The sequence below is a fragment of the Artibeus jamaicensis genome, unplaced genomic scaffold (genome assembly GCF_021234435.1).
Source record: "Artibeus jamaicensis isolate MK-2021 breed Jamaican fruit bat unplaced genomic scaffold, CSHL_Jam_final contig_415, whole genome shotgun sequence".
In the NCBI taxonomy this organism is placed as follows: domain Eukaryota; kingdom Metazoa; phylum Chordata; class Mammalia; order Chiroptera; family Phyllostomidae; genus Artibeus; species Artibeus jamaicensis.
In genome coordinates, this window is record NW_026521823.1 from 39,091,950 (window position 1) to 39,108,395 (window position 16,446).

The 16,446-nt window shown below is 50.3% G+C and overlaps 1 protein-coding gene across 4 annotated transcripts in view; it reads right to left on the reverse strand.

The window, feature by feature from the left end:
- STARD13 (StAR related lipid transfer domain containing 13) overlaps nt 1-16,446 on the reverse strand; it is a 347,642-nt gene that overhangs the window by 27,309 nt on the left and 303,887 nt on the right. For all 4 annotated transcript variants that reach the window (XM_053665600.1, XM_037129335.2, XM_037129326.2 and 1 more), the window contains 2 exons: nt 14,198-14,279; nt 2,190-2,253 (listed from right to left, as the gene is read on the reverse strand). In XM_053665600.1, coding sequence (XP_053521575.1) covers nt 2,190-2,253; nt 14,198-14,279 — 146 coding nt within the window. The remainder of the gene's footprint in view (nt 1-2,189; nt 2,254-14,197; nt 14,280-16,446) is intronic.

Here is a 16,446-nt window from a genome sequence, read left to right on the forward strand (position 1 = left end):
TCAGATCCTGCCTCGGCTAATGGTGTGCGGTTTTGGGCAAGTTGCTGCCTTCTTGCCCTTTAATTTCTACACCTGTCATGTGGGGTCAGGGACGGGGGCCATGCTGGGCACACAGCAGGCATGTGTGAGTGTTTGTGGCCCACAGAAAATGCCAAGCAAGCACACAGAGCCCTTCCGTGCCCCAGCAGCCCCAACGGGAGAGGGAGAATAGGGTCCCAGGCAGGCCACATGGGGGGACGTTCCGCAGAAGGACATTCCGCACACCCGGGACTGGGCAGGTCAGGGTGAGGACTGCGTTTTTGTTTTTTCGGGTGGTTTGCCCTGGGGATGTAGCTGGGGGACGTGCTGCTTAGTTTTCCTGCAAAGAAACAAATCCCAAAGTGGGAAGAAACTTCACATGGCATTCAGGTCTGAAGTTCCCCTTTCTATTTTTGGTCATCTGGCCTATTCCTAGCCTGTATTTATTTTTTGTATTTTTTTATTTTTTGCAGTAAAAGGAAGGAGTCGCCTATGACGTGTGTAAGAGGCCACCACGCGGGAGCCGAGGCCACCACAGCCCCAGTGGCTGGTCACCCCTGAGCACATGAGCTGGTGAAGGCCCCGCGCTGGAATTCTCCGTTTGGCAATTCCAGCTCTGACTCCCCAGTTCACCCTGTTCTACTCGAGTGCGTGCGTGGGGAGGCCCACCGCTAAGCAGGGGCTGGAAGGGGTGTGCCGCCCCGCCCGACGTGAGGGGTAAACTACAAACGTCAGAGTACCGAGTGACCGATTCACGGAGGAGCTTTGTGAAGGTGGCCTCAGTGGGCTAACGAAGGTTACCCAAGGTCGCCTCAAGGGCGGGTTTGGAAAGGCTGGGGATAGGGTGGGAATGCCATCACCCCACTTGGCTGTAAACAAATCACGTCATTCATTCGGGCGTTTCTTGCGTCACACACCAAAGCCAGAGGTGTGCGTGGGCGCCATGGGGGCCCGCCGCGCTGCAGACCATCCGGAGCGGTTGTGTTCCATCAATGGGGACCATGTGCCACGGGCGGAGTGAGAGCTGACCCCATGCTTCGGACGTTGTGTGCCTCTCAAGGGCTCTATTCAACCCCACACTTTTACTCTGTCTTTGCCCTGGACAAGTCGCTCATGTTTTCATATTTCTCTGCATATTTTTTCCACCATTTTACCTCCTTAGCTTAAATCTTTGGTTTCTAGCTCAAATCCCAAATTGTTTTTAAGGTGGGGTCAACCAAAATTCATTTGCTCCTTCTTCTTTTTTTCCTTTCCTCTTTTGGGTGCTATTTTAGAGCAGAAATTCAGGCTGAAGTTATTTTTAAAGATCAGGTTACTTAAGAGTGACTTAAAAGCCGTGTGGTTTAATGATTTCTCTGTGAAGACCTGGATAAAGAACACTTTCTTTGGACTCAAAGACGTTTTCTCTGCTTCTTCAAAGCGCACTGAGGCTGGACTTGTGCGTTGGAGATGAAAAATGAGAAAAAAGTGGAAAATGGTCTGAACTCTGCATTTCCTAAAAAGGATCGACTCAGTGAGAGAGAGGGAGAGAGAGAGGGAGAGAGAGCGCTCTCAGCGGGGCAGCTGGGAGTCTTGGGTTGGATGCAGACCTGCCGAGGCTGAGACCGAGCTCCTGCCACTGGTTCGAAGAAGATCTCGGGCGAGTGGCTTAACCTGTGCGCGCTTCTCGCTCTCTAGGAAATAGAATCCCTCTGGCAGTGAATTAAACAGGACCATTTACTGCGACCCTGCCTGGGAACACCTGGCTCTGTGAGGGCACTTGAATTAAAACGCTGTTGGAAGGAAGGAAGCAGAGGTCCTTCTGGCATGGACCCAGGCTGTTCCCCAAGTTCCCCTCATGTGCTGATATCTGTGGGGTACTTGGCTCAACCATGGGGTGCATTATTTGCAACTCGACAAACTTCTGAAAGGTTGCCGTAAAGAATTAAGACATGTTACATCTTCACGCAAAGCCTCTGATAGAAACTAAAGCAAAAGGAGGCGGTCACACAGCCTGGGCTTATAATGGACTTAGTTAGCCGTCAACGGTTATGATGAGGTAGGACACGTGGAGACCAAGCCCCGATGGTCCCGCCCCCCGTCACTTTGCTCCGGTGGGCGCTGTTTTGCATTTGTGGATGCGCAGCCCCTTCTGCTGGGATGGGCTGGGCTGGCAGGGCACACACACCTACCTTTTTCCTTTGGAAGTTCACATCAAGTTTCATGGAGGCACACTTGTTCAACGTATTTAGCCGTCTAAAAAGAAAGAAAAACACAATGATTGCAACCACTAGGGACCCTATATTTTCTCCTCATTCTGCTAATGCTCCCTCCTTGCCAGTGAAGCCGGAGTGCAGAACCATCCGCTAGGTGCCGAGCGTGTGCTGCACTCACAGGGCCGTGGCTGCAGGGGGGTCCCTGCTTGTTCTGCGGCCTCCACGCCCGGAGGATTCGGCCCCTTCCCCGATCTCACCCCCGCCCTCCGCCTGCTCCTCCTTCCACTGCCCTCGGAGCCCAGACTCCATCCTGGAGCCACACCCTCCCCGGCCGTCCACTGTCTGAGTCCCACATTTGCATCAATCCACCACCTGCCTTCTCTCTTGCTCTTGGCTGTGGGGTACAGATGGACAAAGGGCTCACATGACAGTGACAAGCTGCACATGCTGTGGACTGAATGGTGTTCCCTCAGTCACACTGAAGTCCTGACCCCTAGGATGACCTGGTTTGCAGGAAGAAGTGAGTGCAGTCAGGGGAGGTCACAGGGCGAACCCTGATCCACTAGACCTGTCCTTGTGGGAGTGGACACGGGAGAGCCCGCTCTCTCTCCATCCACCAGGTGAGCGCACAGTGAGGAGACACGGTGCCTGGAAGAGCAGGACCCCACGCCCTGCCGGCCCCCAGCCTCGGGTTTTCCGGCCTCCACGACATTGGGAAAATCAATGTGTATGTGGGTGGCACCCAGTCCGTGGTCTTTTGTTCGGGCAGCCCCTGCAGACTAACAGACATACTGTGATTTTCGTCCTCAGCTGGGTTCCCAAAATTGCTACCTGAGTTCCCTTTATTTTTCCCTCCGGTTGGCACCCAGTGTCCGACTGTGAAAGGATGCCAGTTTCTCAACAGATGACTTAGCCACCACCCCCGATGAGAAAACTATGGCTTACCGTGAGCTACTTGACGTAAAGTCATTTACTAATCCTTACCTCTATCATAAAACAGAGGTTCCTATTCTTTTTCAGAGCCGATCCTTGAACCTGGTGTCAGAGGGCCACACCCAGCACTTGCTGTGGTGCTCCCACACATCCTGTGTCCCCTCTCACCTCGGCAAACGCTCCTCCCCTCGGCCCTTCTCCTCGGTCAGCTCCTCCCTGTCTTGAGCAATGGGCTAACCAATTAGTTGGCCACCTAACTAACCGAAAGCAAAGGGACTATTGATTGTCCTCAATCCCGCCTTTCCTTTCATTCCATCCAGCTGCTCTACGAACTGCCCTTCCTTCTAGTACTCAGTTTGCTGGGAACAGTCTCGATTTTCATTCAATCCGCAGCGATCTAATTTCATGTAGTTCTCTTTCCCAATACCGTTATAATTTTGTTTTATTGGGTTATTTTTTTAAAATCATAGTTATTGAATGCCCGTGGTTTGAAGAGTCAAACATGACCCTTTGTGTCCTCTGCCACATGTGCCACTCTGTGGGGGCGGCTCTCTTCACTGTCTCTTTTGGTGTTTGCCTCTAACAACACGTTTCCACTGTTACACTTCCATTTTTCTTGATTAAATCATTATCTATTCACGCTGTTCTATGAAAGATGAGGCTCTACTTTTTTCTACCCGCTGTTCCCCCCCTCACTCCTTACACATCACACCCTTTACCTCTTGTAATTATAGTTATGTCATGATTTCACGATTTTTGATAAATCAATGTTCAGTGTTTATGATGGCCATGTAAATGCTTTTCATACATTTATCACCATACTCTGGTTACCTTTTCTTTCATTCTCAAATTTCATTATCCAAGGAGGTAATAAACATTCATTATTGTTTCCATAGTGTTTGATGTACTTATCCCTAAATTCAAACTCGAATTTCCCCAATTATCTAACTCTCTAAGCGTGTTAAAGCACATCAGATGGTCTATTAATTTAATTTCCTTGGAGACGTCTCTCTGAGAGCCTTCTGACCTGTTCTAGCTGGGATTTGCAGGTTTTTGTTTTAACACGGGCTAATCAGATTTCCCAGAACCCCACTTCTCGCATTTCTGAGACTCAAGCATATTTTCCAGAACTCTGGAGCTGAGTCACAGAAGAGGCCCAGTGATGTCAACATTCCGAGTGTGGGCAGACTGATGCTTAAGGCCTTGGTTTTGAAAGAGTAACCCTTCCGCCATAGCTGATACTGCTCCCTGGCCTACAGAACTTCCATTTTAGCCTCTCCGGGGATAAACACGCAGCCTTGCGCTGGAGGTGGGGGGAGAGTCACCTAACTGTAGATTGGGGAAATAAATGAACTTTAAATACAATTTTAATCAGCCCTCTTCTTGTTAGCCAGCCTTCACTTCCCATTTTTGAGCTTTTTAGGATTCCAGAGTGCAAACGGGTCCAGTTTATGACTTCCTCCACCGACCACTCAGATTTTATCTCTTGGGCTTGCTAGTTCTCCATTCCATGTTTCCGGCTTTCTGCTTCGGAAACTCTGTGGTTCCATCTCTGCACGGCCACCTGCTTCTGTAAAGGGACATCTCTGGAAATCAGCGGGAATTTGGAAGCCGGCTTATTTAGGCATTCTAGTTCCCACCTTGGACAAACGATTTTTCTTTTTTTTGGCATTCTGGGTTTTCTACCCAGTACGTTTGGCAATGGCAGCTCCCCTCAAAGGAGGTGAGACTATTTCTTCACATCAGAAAATACTCCTTTCCTGTCCATTCCTCCCCCTGCCCCCACTCTTCATCCCCTCCCAGCAGTCCTGGGGACACCTGGTTTCTGACTTCTGTCCTCCATGCCGGTCACCATATAAATGAGATTGTACAGTACGCTCTTTCGGTTTCTGACTTTTAAACTTTTTTGCACGCAACACAGTGTTTTCAAGATCAATCCACGTTATGAGTATAGCAGTAATCCTCCCTCTTAATTGCTGAGGAGTGCTCCACGATGGGGAGAGAGATGCGGGCTTACCTGTTCTCTCGCTGATGGATGTTTCGGGCGGTCTCCAGTTTTAACCAATGACTGTTTAGCCACCAAATTCCAAAGCGTCTTTTCGGCAAAGACGGATTCGTAGCAGTGGACACTCATTACTCTTCACTGTTCCTCGAACCTCTTTTTAGCTCTGGCGGTAAAGTCTCTCAGCTCTCTAGACACCATCCCCTTCCCATCACCAGGAGCCGCTTACCCCCAACTGGGTCATTTTTTAGAACTCGTGGGCACGCTGAAATGCCTCCCGTCGTCTGTGAGTAGATTAGACTCCAGTGATGCCCCGCCCTCTGTCTCCAGCTCAGACCCCTCCCCTGGTCTCCAGGGTTACATTTCTAGTTGACCACTCGTCTCACCCATGCATGGGGTCTGGCTGGCCCCTCAAACTCACCCATCAAAACTGAACTTACTCTCTTGAAAGCCTGTTTCTCCTACTTAACGTGTCTCGTCTTGATGGCAGGTGTGGCCAAGTAGGCCACCCACATGGAAAACCAGAATCATCCGAAGGCCCTTCCTTATGAGCAGCTCAAGTTCTGCCCGTCACACCTCCGTGGTAGTTTTGAAGTCTGGCTTCTTCTTCTTTGGTCCTAATTCAGTCCCTTGTCTCCCACCTGGAGTCAGTAACAGCCTCGTAGTCGGTTCCGCCACCACCTGCAATGCTTCCCATTAAATACCATTAAAACCTGTTCTATTTCTCGACTCCTTATCCCGATGCCCATTGACTTAAAAATATTTGATGACGCCCCCTGTTTTCAGCCTTGGCCAATTTTCCCACAGACTGCGCATTCGTTAGTGTCGGAAATAATAAGCAGCTGCATGAGAAGAAGGCTGTTTGATCTGAAGCCGCCTTGGCCCTTGGCCTTTGCGCCTCTAACACAGTCCACGTTTTGGCTAGTGCCACACGAGCCGACATCCCCTCCCAAGAGCCAGCTGCGGAGTGGCAGTAGATCGCATGTGTGTCCTCACCGGGACGCTCTGCCATGGGTTTGTTCAGGGAAGCAACGCCTATCGCTGATAAAACGCACACGTCCAACAGACTTGTTCTTCGAGTTGTAGCAAGGTCGCTACACCACTGAAACGTCAAAAGCGTACGGCTTGGTAACCTCCTCTACTATTAAACACGCCCTTAGCCCCTGACCAAGCAGTTCTACTTGTAGTTATTTGCACAAGATACAATAAATCATGTGTCCTAAGACTCGTACTCGAGTTTCCCAGCAGTGTTACTAATGAAAAAGACAACAGGGGAAATTAGCCAACTGCCCATGAACTGGCACACGGATGTGAAAAAGGTAGCGCATCCGTGCCGTGAAACACTCGATAATATGAAGCTACTCCGACCACTGATCTGGGCAGCAACATGGAGGAATCTCTAAGGCATCATGCAATGCGAAAGAAGCCAGACACAAAGAGCAGGCCTACAAGCCGTGGTTGTGTTTACAGAGAATTGTAGAAAAGGCACAACCCGGGGACAGAAAACAGAGTAATGGGCACTACAAAGCAACAACAGAGGACTTTCTGAGGTAATGGGAATGTTCTATATCATGAGCGTGGTGATAGTTACCTAACTGTGCATGTGATAAAGCTCATCCAAGTGTATACTTGGAGTTGATGATTTCATTTGAAGGCGAATTCTACTTCAATAAAGCCAAAGAAATAGTAATGCAAGTGGGTGATGTGAGTGGGAATGATGATGTCAGGATCTCCGAAACCCTGCTCCTCCATAAAAGCAGCAAGAATACTGACAGATACGGTCAAAATAAGCCTTAAGAAAACTTCCCGTTTTACTTTTCAATCACAGTTTATGTTCAATACTATTTTGTATTCATTTCGGGTGTACATCTTAGTGATTAGACAGTCATATACGCTATAGTTTTCTCCCCAATACCTCAAGCACCCGCCTGGCACCGCACACAGTGATTACGACACCACGGACTGTGTTCCCTGTGCTGTACTCTACACCCCCGTGCCTGTCTGTCACCACCCGTCCGTGCGGCCCAGTCCCTTCATCTCTCTCAACCAACCCCCTGACCTCCGGCTCCTCCACCAACCACCAGCCCATTCTTTGTGGCTGTGAGTCGGTTTCAATTTTGTTTGTTTATTTTGTTCTATAGATGTCGCACTCCTGGTAGGGGTGCAGACTGGTGCAGCCCCGGTGGACAACAGCATGGAGGGTTCCGAGAAAATTAAAAAAGGATCTGCTTTAGGACCCAGGGATTCCACTTCTGGGAATATATCCGAAGAAACCAAAAACACTAGCTCGAAAGAATGTATGCAGCCCTGTGTTCACTGCAGTGTAATTAATGGAAGCAGCCAAAGTGCCCATTAATAGGTGAGTGGACAAAAAAGCTGTGGCACGTATATATTGTACAACAGAATATGACTGAGCTATAAAAATGAATGAAATCCTACCATTTGTGTCAGCACGGACAAACCTAGGGGGTGTCATGCTAAGTAAGATAAGTCAGCCAGTGAAAGGCAAGGTACCAAAATAAGCTTTTTAAGAGCTCTGAAAGTCAATAAAGGCGTGTAATAATTTAAGTGCCACCGGAAAATAGCTGAACCTATGTAAGAACAGTGCGCTTTGTGGCATCCGACTTTGCCCTGTTCCCATGTCCCTCGTCCCCGAGCTGCAGGCGTCCTGAAGAACAACAGAACCCCACGCAGAGCAGTGGTGCCAGTGTGCGGCCCGGCGGCCCCCGGAGAGGGCGGAATGGGTCTCGTCTCCCCCGAAGCTCCACTGCTACCACACTGCCATTAGTATCTGAGCCTTCACAATCCCCTGAAAGCCCGTATTCACCGGGCTTGTCGTTGTTTAACCTGCTTCTGAGCTCAGCACCGAGAACAGCTTCTTCCTAGGGGCTTTGCCAAAATCAATTGGTGGCAATGACTCAACATCACGGCTGCCTAAAGTGGTGGTAACGGTTGGGCTGAGCAAGACGTGAGCCAGGGGAAGAAAAGGAATAGGTGCGGGAATGAGAGGTCCACAGGAGGCTTGCAAAAGCTCTGACATATCCTTAGACATCTGGAAGGCCAAGTACACATGAAGGACTGTGTGCAGGCCCGGGAAAGACTTGAGAAAGTCCTAACTGATCACCTCTGTCTGACCTTGGTGATCTGCACAAGCCGGAAGCAAAGGCCAAGGCAGAACCCCCAGCATCCTGCTGGAGCGTGAAGCCACAGCCCGGTATGTGCAGAACGCCTTGAAAAAGGCTGGGCAACGCACCGCTTCGAGGCGCTTACGGAAACCTCTGTCCGGCCACTTGCTGCCCACCGGGCTAACCAAGTAGAGATGACGGATGACTCAGACTGCAGAGAATTAGTGGTGAAAAGTCACTAAATGCACAGCAACAATTAGAAGCCTTGGCGAGGGAGGTCTAATTAGACAGTTGGTGCATTATGATGTTTAAAATGTCCAGTTTAAAAAAGACATATTATAAAACAACACACAGATTCTACAGTTTACATGGAGAGGTGAAAAGCCCAGAATGGCCAACATCAGCTTCACGAGAACAAAGGAGGCGGAGTTACGTTACCCAACCTCAAGACTTACTTTACAGCAACGGCAATGAAGACAGTGTCCTATTGTCAAAAGAACAGAGAAATAGATCAATGGAACGGAGCAGACAGCCCAGAAATAGACCCAGGCAACTGCACTCAGCTGACCTGCAACAAAGGAATAAGTACAACATAGTGGAGGACAGTCGGGCTCGCAAAACACGGGGTCAAAACCACTGAACATCTCCCGGTGCCTCCCCCAGCCCACCCACCCGGATGGAGAGCTCCTGCCGCTCACAGACATTAACTGGAAACAAATTGTAAACCTGGCTGTAGACACAAAATAACGAAACCTGCAGAGGACAACACAGGAGAAAACCAGACCACCTTCGTTTTGGTGCTGACTTTTTAGATAGGACGTCAAAGGCACACTCTGTAAACAAGAATTGATGAACTGGACTTTATGAACATTGACTCTTCTCCTCTGTGGGAGACACAGTCAAGTGTAGGAAGAGATAACCCACAGGCTTGGAAAAATATTTGCCGAAAACCTATCCGATAAAGAACTCTTCACTAAAATACACAGAGAACTCTTAAAACTGAACAATGAGAAACTACATGGCTCACTTAAAAAATAGGCAAAAGATCTGAACAGACCCCTTCACCGAAGGAGAGGTACAGACGGCAACAGTGGAAGGAGGCCCCGCATCATGTATCGTCAGAGAACAGCAAATTAAAAACAGTGAGATACAGCCCTGGCTGGTGTGCTCAGTGGATTGAGCGCCAGCCTGTGAACCAAAGGGTCGTGGGTTCAATTCCCAGTCAGGGCACATGCCTGGGTTGTGGGCCAGGTCCCCAGTAGGGGGTACATGAGAGGCAACCACACACTGATGTTTCTCTCCCTCTCTTTCTCCCTCCCTCCCTCTCCTCTGTCTATAAATAAATAAAATAAAATAAAATAAAAACCAAATGAGATATTAGATGACCAAATTCTAAAAGCCGACGACACCAGATGCTGGCGAGGATGGGGAGCGACAGGATCTGCTGGCGAACCTCTGAAGCGGAAGGCAGTCGGGCAGTTCCTCGCCACCAAACACACCCTGACCGCAGGGCGAGCAGTTGTACCCCTCGGTATGTGCCCACACAGAAGGCGAAAACTTGGGTCCGGGTAAAAACCTGCACGGGAGTGTTCATGGCAGTTTTATTCACCATTGAGACAACCTGGAAGTAACCAAGATGTTATTCAGTAACGGAATGAAGAATAAATACACCGCGGTACATCCGGACAGTGGACTGTGGTTCAGTGTAAATGGGCCATCCAGCCACAAGAAGACACAGAGGAAACTTCAGTGCACATCACCGAGTGAAAGAACCGGTGGGACAAGGCCACGCACTGGGTGATGCCAGCTTTCTGACATCCTGGAAGAGGCGGTGATGGAGACACCAGAACGGTCTGTGGCCTCCATTCTCAGGGCCGTGAATCCACAGTGGGTGACGCTGTGACGGCAGAAACGCACTGTTAGACACCTGTCGGAACCCCTGGGATGCGTAGGACCAAGAGCGAACCCCAGTTAGGGCCACTTCGGACTCTGGGTGACAGCGATGTAGGTTCAGTGTAGGGTCCTCAGTCGATGGGGGGCTGTGTATGGGCGGGTCCAGGGTGAACAGGAACTGTCCGGATTTTATGCTCAAATTTGCTGTGAATCTGAGATGACTCTAAAAATACAGTCTATTTTTTAAAGATGTAGTCTTCGTTTTACTCATCTAACATTTTTGTTTCTCAGACTCTGAAACGCCTGATGTAAAGTGATCCGCGTTTCCTTTGCTTCCCACCCACCTGCTCTTTCGTCCTCGACCCTATCTGCACAACTGTCCTCACTGAGAGCATCTTAGAAATCCTGGGTACCCTCTCCGACACACACCCGGGCATTTCACTCTTCCTTTCGCAACACACACCTGGATCGAACCACCGTGCCGTACACTTTAAGTATCTCACAATTTTATTTGTCGACTGTACCTTGGCAAAGCTGAACAGAAGCAGCAGTAGCTGATTTGTTGAGACGGAAAACCCTGGGTGACCGTACGGTGGTCTGCGCCCCGGCTGTCACCGAGACCTGAGTCCCGGCAGGGCCCTGTCCTGCAGATGGACAGGAAGGCCACTGAACCCTTCACTCCCCGTGCTTTGGATTCCCGCTGCACTTTCCAGGGGCTAGACTTCGGGTTGCTTGGAGGCCTCCCAAACCGGCCAGTTTCCTGGGATGGATCTACTGCTCCCGCCGGAGGCCAGAGAGGAATGTCAGGCAGGGCTTCTGCTGTTCTGCTTCAGGCTGAAGTCTTCACTGCCAGCCCAGCCCCGGAGCCAGGGCCCTGTCTGCTTAGGGGTCTTCCGGGTGTAGCCCTGAGAAGCTCAGAAACAAAGTCAAGAGAACTGACAAGTGTTGTGAAGCCAGGATCCAATCCACTGCTGGGGAGCAGCTGGGCCTCCTGGGCAGGCGGGCGGGCGGAGCTCAGGGCCTGGGAAAGGTCTCCCCACACCCAGCAGTTTACAAAACAGAAAAATCAGAGTTTGCAGGGCAGGACGGGATGCCGGCCAGACAGACAGCCAACAGGAGGGGAAAAAGAATGTGGTCAGAGTCCACAAGTGGCCGTCACTCTGCCATGGCAGACCCAGCAGAGGCCACACCCCCTGCTCTGCTCTGCACTTGACCTCTCCTCCAGCCCAGACCCCACAAACAGCTGTCCCTGGGTGCCCATCCAAGTGAGGGAGAAACTTGAAGAAGCATGGAAAGAGCTCGTTATGCAAAGGAAAGGAAGGGTGTGTGTGAGGGGTGCTGGCGGGTGGAGGATGTGTGTGGAACTGTGTGTGATTCATGGAAGAAAACACAGCTTAAATTGAGATATAACTGACGTACAACATTGTATAAGTTTCAGGCGCACTGCACAATCATTTGACAGCTGGGGATACTGCAAAGTGATTACCACACTGGGTTTAGTCCATCTCCACTGCCACATCATCACAATTATTTGCTTGCGATGGGAACTTTCAAGGTCTCTCTCAGCACCTTTCAAACGTACAATGCAGTATTGTTAGCTATGGCCACCACACTGTGCATCACTTGTCCGGAAAGTAATGTTAAACGTCAACGGCCCAGGGGTCAGGCGAGAGTGTGAGCCCCACGGACAAACCTATGGAGCAGGACGGCCAGAGCAGCCCAAGAGTAAAAAACAAAATGTGCAGGCTGTCCTGGGTCCTCTCGCACCGCGTGGTTTCGGACCCATTTTAAATCCACAGAAGCCTGTGTTGGAACCGCCAGATGAGGCACCTTTAGCTTTTAAACTCTGAGCTTTTACACTCTTGGCAGCGACTGCGCTTCATGCAGATAATCTGGCCCGAACAAGGCCAAGTTGAAACAGGGGTCACAACCAGACATTGCTGAGAGAAGTTCAAAATTGGGGAGGAAAACCGGAACAGCCCAGAGGTCACCGAGGGTGGGAGGCGCTCACTCCCCGGCACCATGGGCTCCCTCACCTGTCTGCCCCCTGGGTGTGGGTCCCCAGACGTCCCTCTTGGTCCCCTTCTCTTTCACTGGTTTGGCTGTCACTGCTGTCCCCTGGTGACCTCACCCACGCTCAGGACTTTTGTATTAGGCTGGCCAGAGTCAGCATGGTTTTTTTCCATAAAAATGAAACACGTTTTTCACTTTCACCAGTAACTTTATTGACTTGGATATTTTGAGTATCTCCCGCATGGTGGAAGGTTGATTGTTTTCAATTAACGTCTTGACAATGAAATCACGGTCATTAATGACCCTCCCAAACGTGACGGGTCCCGGGGGATGCTGGGGGCAATCCTGTTCGACCCCATACCCCCCCAGCCAGAGCTGAGCAGGGCGAACACCCCTGCCCTACACACACCCCAGTGTTTCCTAAAAGCGTGAGTGTGCAGGTGGCTCACAGGCCGACATGAAGCGAGAAGTTCGGAGACTGCCTCGAGCACCTGGCCCTGCGGTAGTGATCTGAACGACCACGGACCGTCAAAATGCCAATGGAACACATTGCTTCTCCTTAAGAATCTCATTCGGGACCTTTGATTTGCTGCAATTTGCCTTAAAGGCGACAGACTTTGCCAGTGATTCTGACCCCTCGGCTATTGCCACATTCAGTCCCAGTTTCAATGAGCTCGTCTAGGAGCTGAGATTTGCAATTAGATTTTTACTGCTCACGGGGAAAAATATTTTTCAATTAAAAATGCAACCCAAAATGTCCAGACAGAAGGATAACTGTGGTCGTTACAATAACAGAAACTGTATGTACCATGTAGACTTGTAGTTACACACGGTTACAGAGCACCTACTGTGTGCCACACACTGTTACAAAGCACCTACTGTGTGCCATCACTGCCTGAGTTAGCATAGCCATAGTGAGGTGTGGTCACCACCGTGGAGGTCTGACCTTCCGCAAAGGCAGCCAGTCTGTCTGGCTCCCGAGAACTGAACGTGAGAGCTGCCAGTCCGGAGTCCAGGCCAGGCTCGGGTCCTCCCTGCCATCAGCATCCTTGGGACGCATATTTCTAAGCCAAACAAAAAGGTGGCACTAAAAAAACCCCTCAAACAGGTGGCGCTGTTCAATGACTCCCCCAGTCTAAATTGGGACGCAGGACATCATCTGTCCCCGCAGGTGAGAAACTCCAGAAAACCACAGGGGAAGAAAGTCCCCACGGGTGACACTTCCAGGAGCCCACCAGCTCCCCGGCCCTGCATGCCTCTTGTCTTCCTTGTCTACCTGGCAGAAGCCACGGGCCCCCCGGTTACGGCCCCCCCTTAGGATTCCAAGTTAGCTCAGCATTTCAAACACGCACGAGAAAGGCACTGCCCACGAAGCCTAAACCTGCAACGTGAGACCAGCCCCGTCACTGTGCCTGTGAGGAGGCAGGGGAATGAAATCGCAGGCCCTGGCTGCTCTGCTTCGAGAGTGTCTGACTCACTGCTCATCGGTCTCCAAGCCGAAAAGCGCCTGCGCGTCTCCCTTCTGCCCGCTTCCCACTCAGCGATGAGGAGAATCTGTGTCTTGGTGGAACTCGTACACGGGGAAAGAACCGCGCACGGGTCGCGTTCAGCCCAGCTCCCTCCTCTCCGCTCCTGTCCGCCGCCTGCGTTCTATGGTCCGTCCCGCCGGCCTCTGTCTATCCTGCTGCTCCGACACTTCGAGAACCCCAGCTCACACACCTCCAGCCAAACAAATGCCCTACTTCCCAACATCTTTGGAGACAGAGCTGCCATAGGAACTCCAGTTACCACAACTCTCGCTCTCTGCTGTCTGGTCTATTCTCTGAAGCCTCTACTGAGGCTCCAGGTCCGGGAAGTTGGGTCTGGTCGTGCTCACTGGGGTGTGTGCCCAGAACCTGGGCCTGTGCTTTCCACACAGCAGGCCCCCAATGGGTATCTGCCAAACCACAGACCTCACCCCCCCACTGTCCTCCCCACTGGAGACGACAGAAATAAACAAAGCACTCCATCTGGTTTACCTGTAAAGAGGTTCTACAAGGTCCTTTTCAAGAAAATCATGATCGTTCTTCACAGCCAAAATGTTGATGGGAAATTGCGAATCTGGAAGAGACAGAGAGGGGGACACAGGGGTTCACGTCTCTGGGCCACCCCAAGTTTGTGCACACGCGTGACCTCTACAGCAGCCCCCCGCCCCGCCCAAGGCAGGGCTGTGTCAGTGCTGTTTAAGATGGCAAGCAGTTTTATTTTTATCACGATAAATGCTTTTCAGGGTGCGAAGGAAGAATGAAATATGAGAATAACGTGGCTTTGGATAGGACGGAATACTAAATGCTGGCACTTTTATAGCTCGTAATTATCAAGTCATTTGCCGCCACGGAGAAGCGCTTTTCCACCTTGTCTGTTCACCCGAGGCTTCTCGGCGCTGCTCTGACCAGCTCACGAAACATTCAATTTGGCAGATGTTTCCTGTGGGTTTTTTTTTCTTTCTGTCCTTCAGAAAAAAAAAATGTCCCCAAATACCCCAAAGCTCAATGGCCTCCAATTTTTCTTTTGTAGCAGAAATCCTGAATCTCTTTAGAGTGTAAGGAAAATACTCAAATAACTGATTTTACCCAAAGAGAAAGAAAAATTCCATCATCGTGACTCTTTCCCACCGTCCGTTTATGCTGGTGCTGGAGGTCACGGGCGACACTCAGGACGCCTCCCGTTCAGAGGGGAGGCCTGGGAGGTGGTTGGACGGAGGCCACGGCCACCTCTCCCGGACGACGCCTCTGCCCTGCCATCCCTTCTCACTCCCTCTTTGTACTTGGCTCTGCTTGCACCTTGCCAGTCGTACTCCATCCAAGAGTGTCTAAGTCCTCCTATGAGTTGGGGACAGAAAGTCGTCCCCCTCTGGTGACAAGAGTGAATTCTAGGTGGTGCCGGGGTGAAGACTGCCTTGCACTTGGGGCAGAGATGCTGTCCTGGGAGGAGGGACAGAGACTCCCAGGCCAACCCCGGCTTCCGGGCTCACAGCGCCGACCCTCCTCTGGTCCTGCTTCTTCATCTGTGAAATGGGGTGATGATGACTGTCACACCCTACGGTGTTGTGGATCTTTGTGAACAGTTATGGAAAGTGCTTTGGACAGAACCTGGCCCACAGTAAGCTCTATATGGCATCTGCTATTATCCATATTACATTTACTCCATAAATATGGCTTAAACACAACCTCGTGGGCACCGTGCCCTTGGGAGGCATCTTTTACTTCTTAGCCATTTACGGACACTCAGAGTTTAAATCCCATAGTGTTTTGGGTTTGCAAAGAGAATGCACATTATAGTAGGACATATACTGCAGCAAAAGCTCAAGAAACCGTATTTTTAAAAAAAGATTTTATTTATTTATCTTTAGAGGGGAAGGGAAGGAGAGAGGGAGAGAAATGTCAGTGTATGGTTGCCTCTCATGTGTCCCCTGCTGGGAACTGGCCTGAAACCCAGGCATGTGCCCTGACTGGGAATTGAACCGCGATTGTCTGGTTCAAGAAACCGTATTTTTAATTTGATTCTTCAAACTTTTAACCTTGAAAAAGTCTATCACCCTCTCTGGGGCTCTGGTTCCTAATCAGAATTGGGAGTGGCAGGGGAGGGGCGGGGGAGTGAGGGCTGCTTTGACGAGTGCTAAGACCCTCTCTCCCTAACAGGCTACGATTCTATGGAAACTCCTATCAGAGGTTCTGGACCTCAAAGCACTGCAGAGGTATGATCTCCTTTATCTTCACAGAGTTTAAACAAGAGAAGCTGAATAGGTGGCTATTGTTCTGTTTTGCTTTTTAAACTCAGAAACAGAGCTTCTAGATGAGTGAATGAGACTTACCATGAGTTCTGATTAATTTGCTGATTTTTCCTACCCCATGTAAGTGCTTTTCCACCAGGAAGAGAAGTTGCTATCGTCTCCACTAGCCTGCAGTGAACTGTTGAATGAACACTTTGAGAAATCAATCCTGATCTGATCATTTTGAGCGCACCATCGGCGTACTGCTGCGACCCTGACCATGGACTACCAGAGACGTTGCTGGAAGCCTTGGTTATAGTGAAGGGATAAGTAAGATGTAGGGAGCAGTTTCATTAACTGTCAGCGAAAACACCAATGGCGGGAAGTGTTGCACTAGCGATAAAAGCACCTTACTTCCCCCCCAACACATCCGACCAGAACTGTATCTTAAACGTGTTCCTATAAAGTAAGCAGCACTGAAGGTAAGTCTCAAGATGACAACTAGTTTTGTTATTT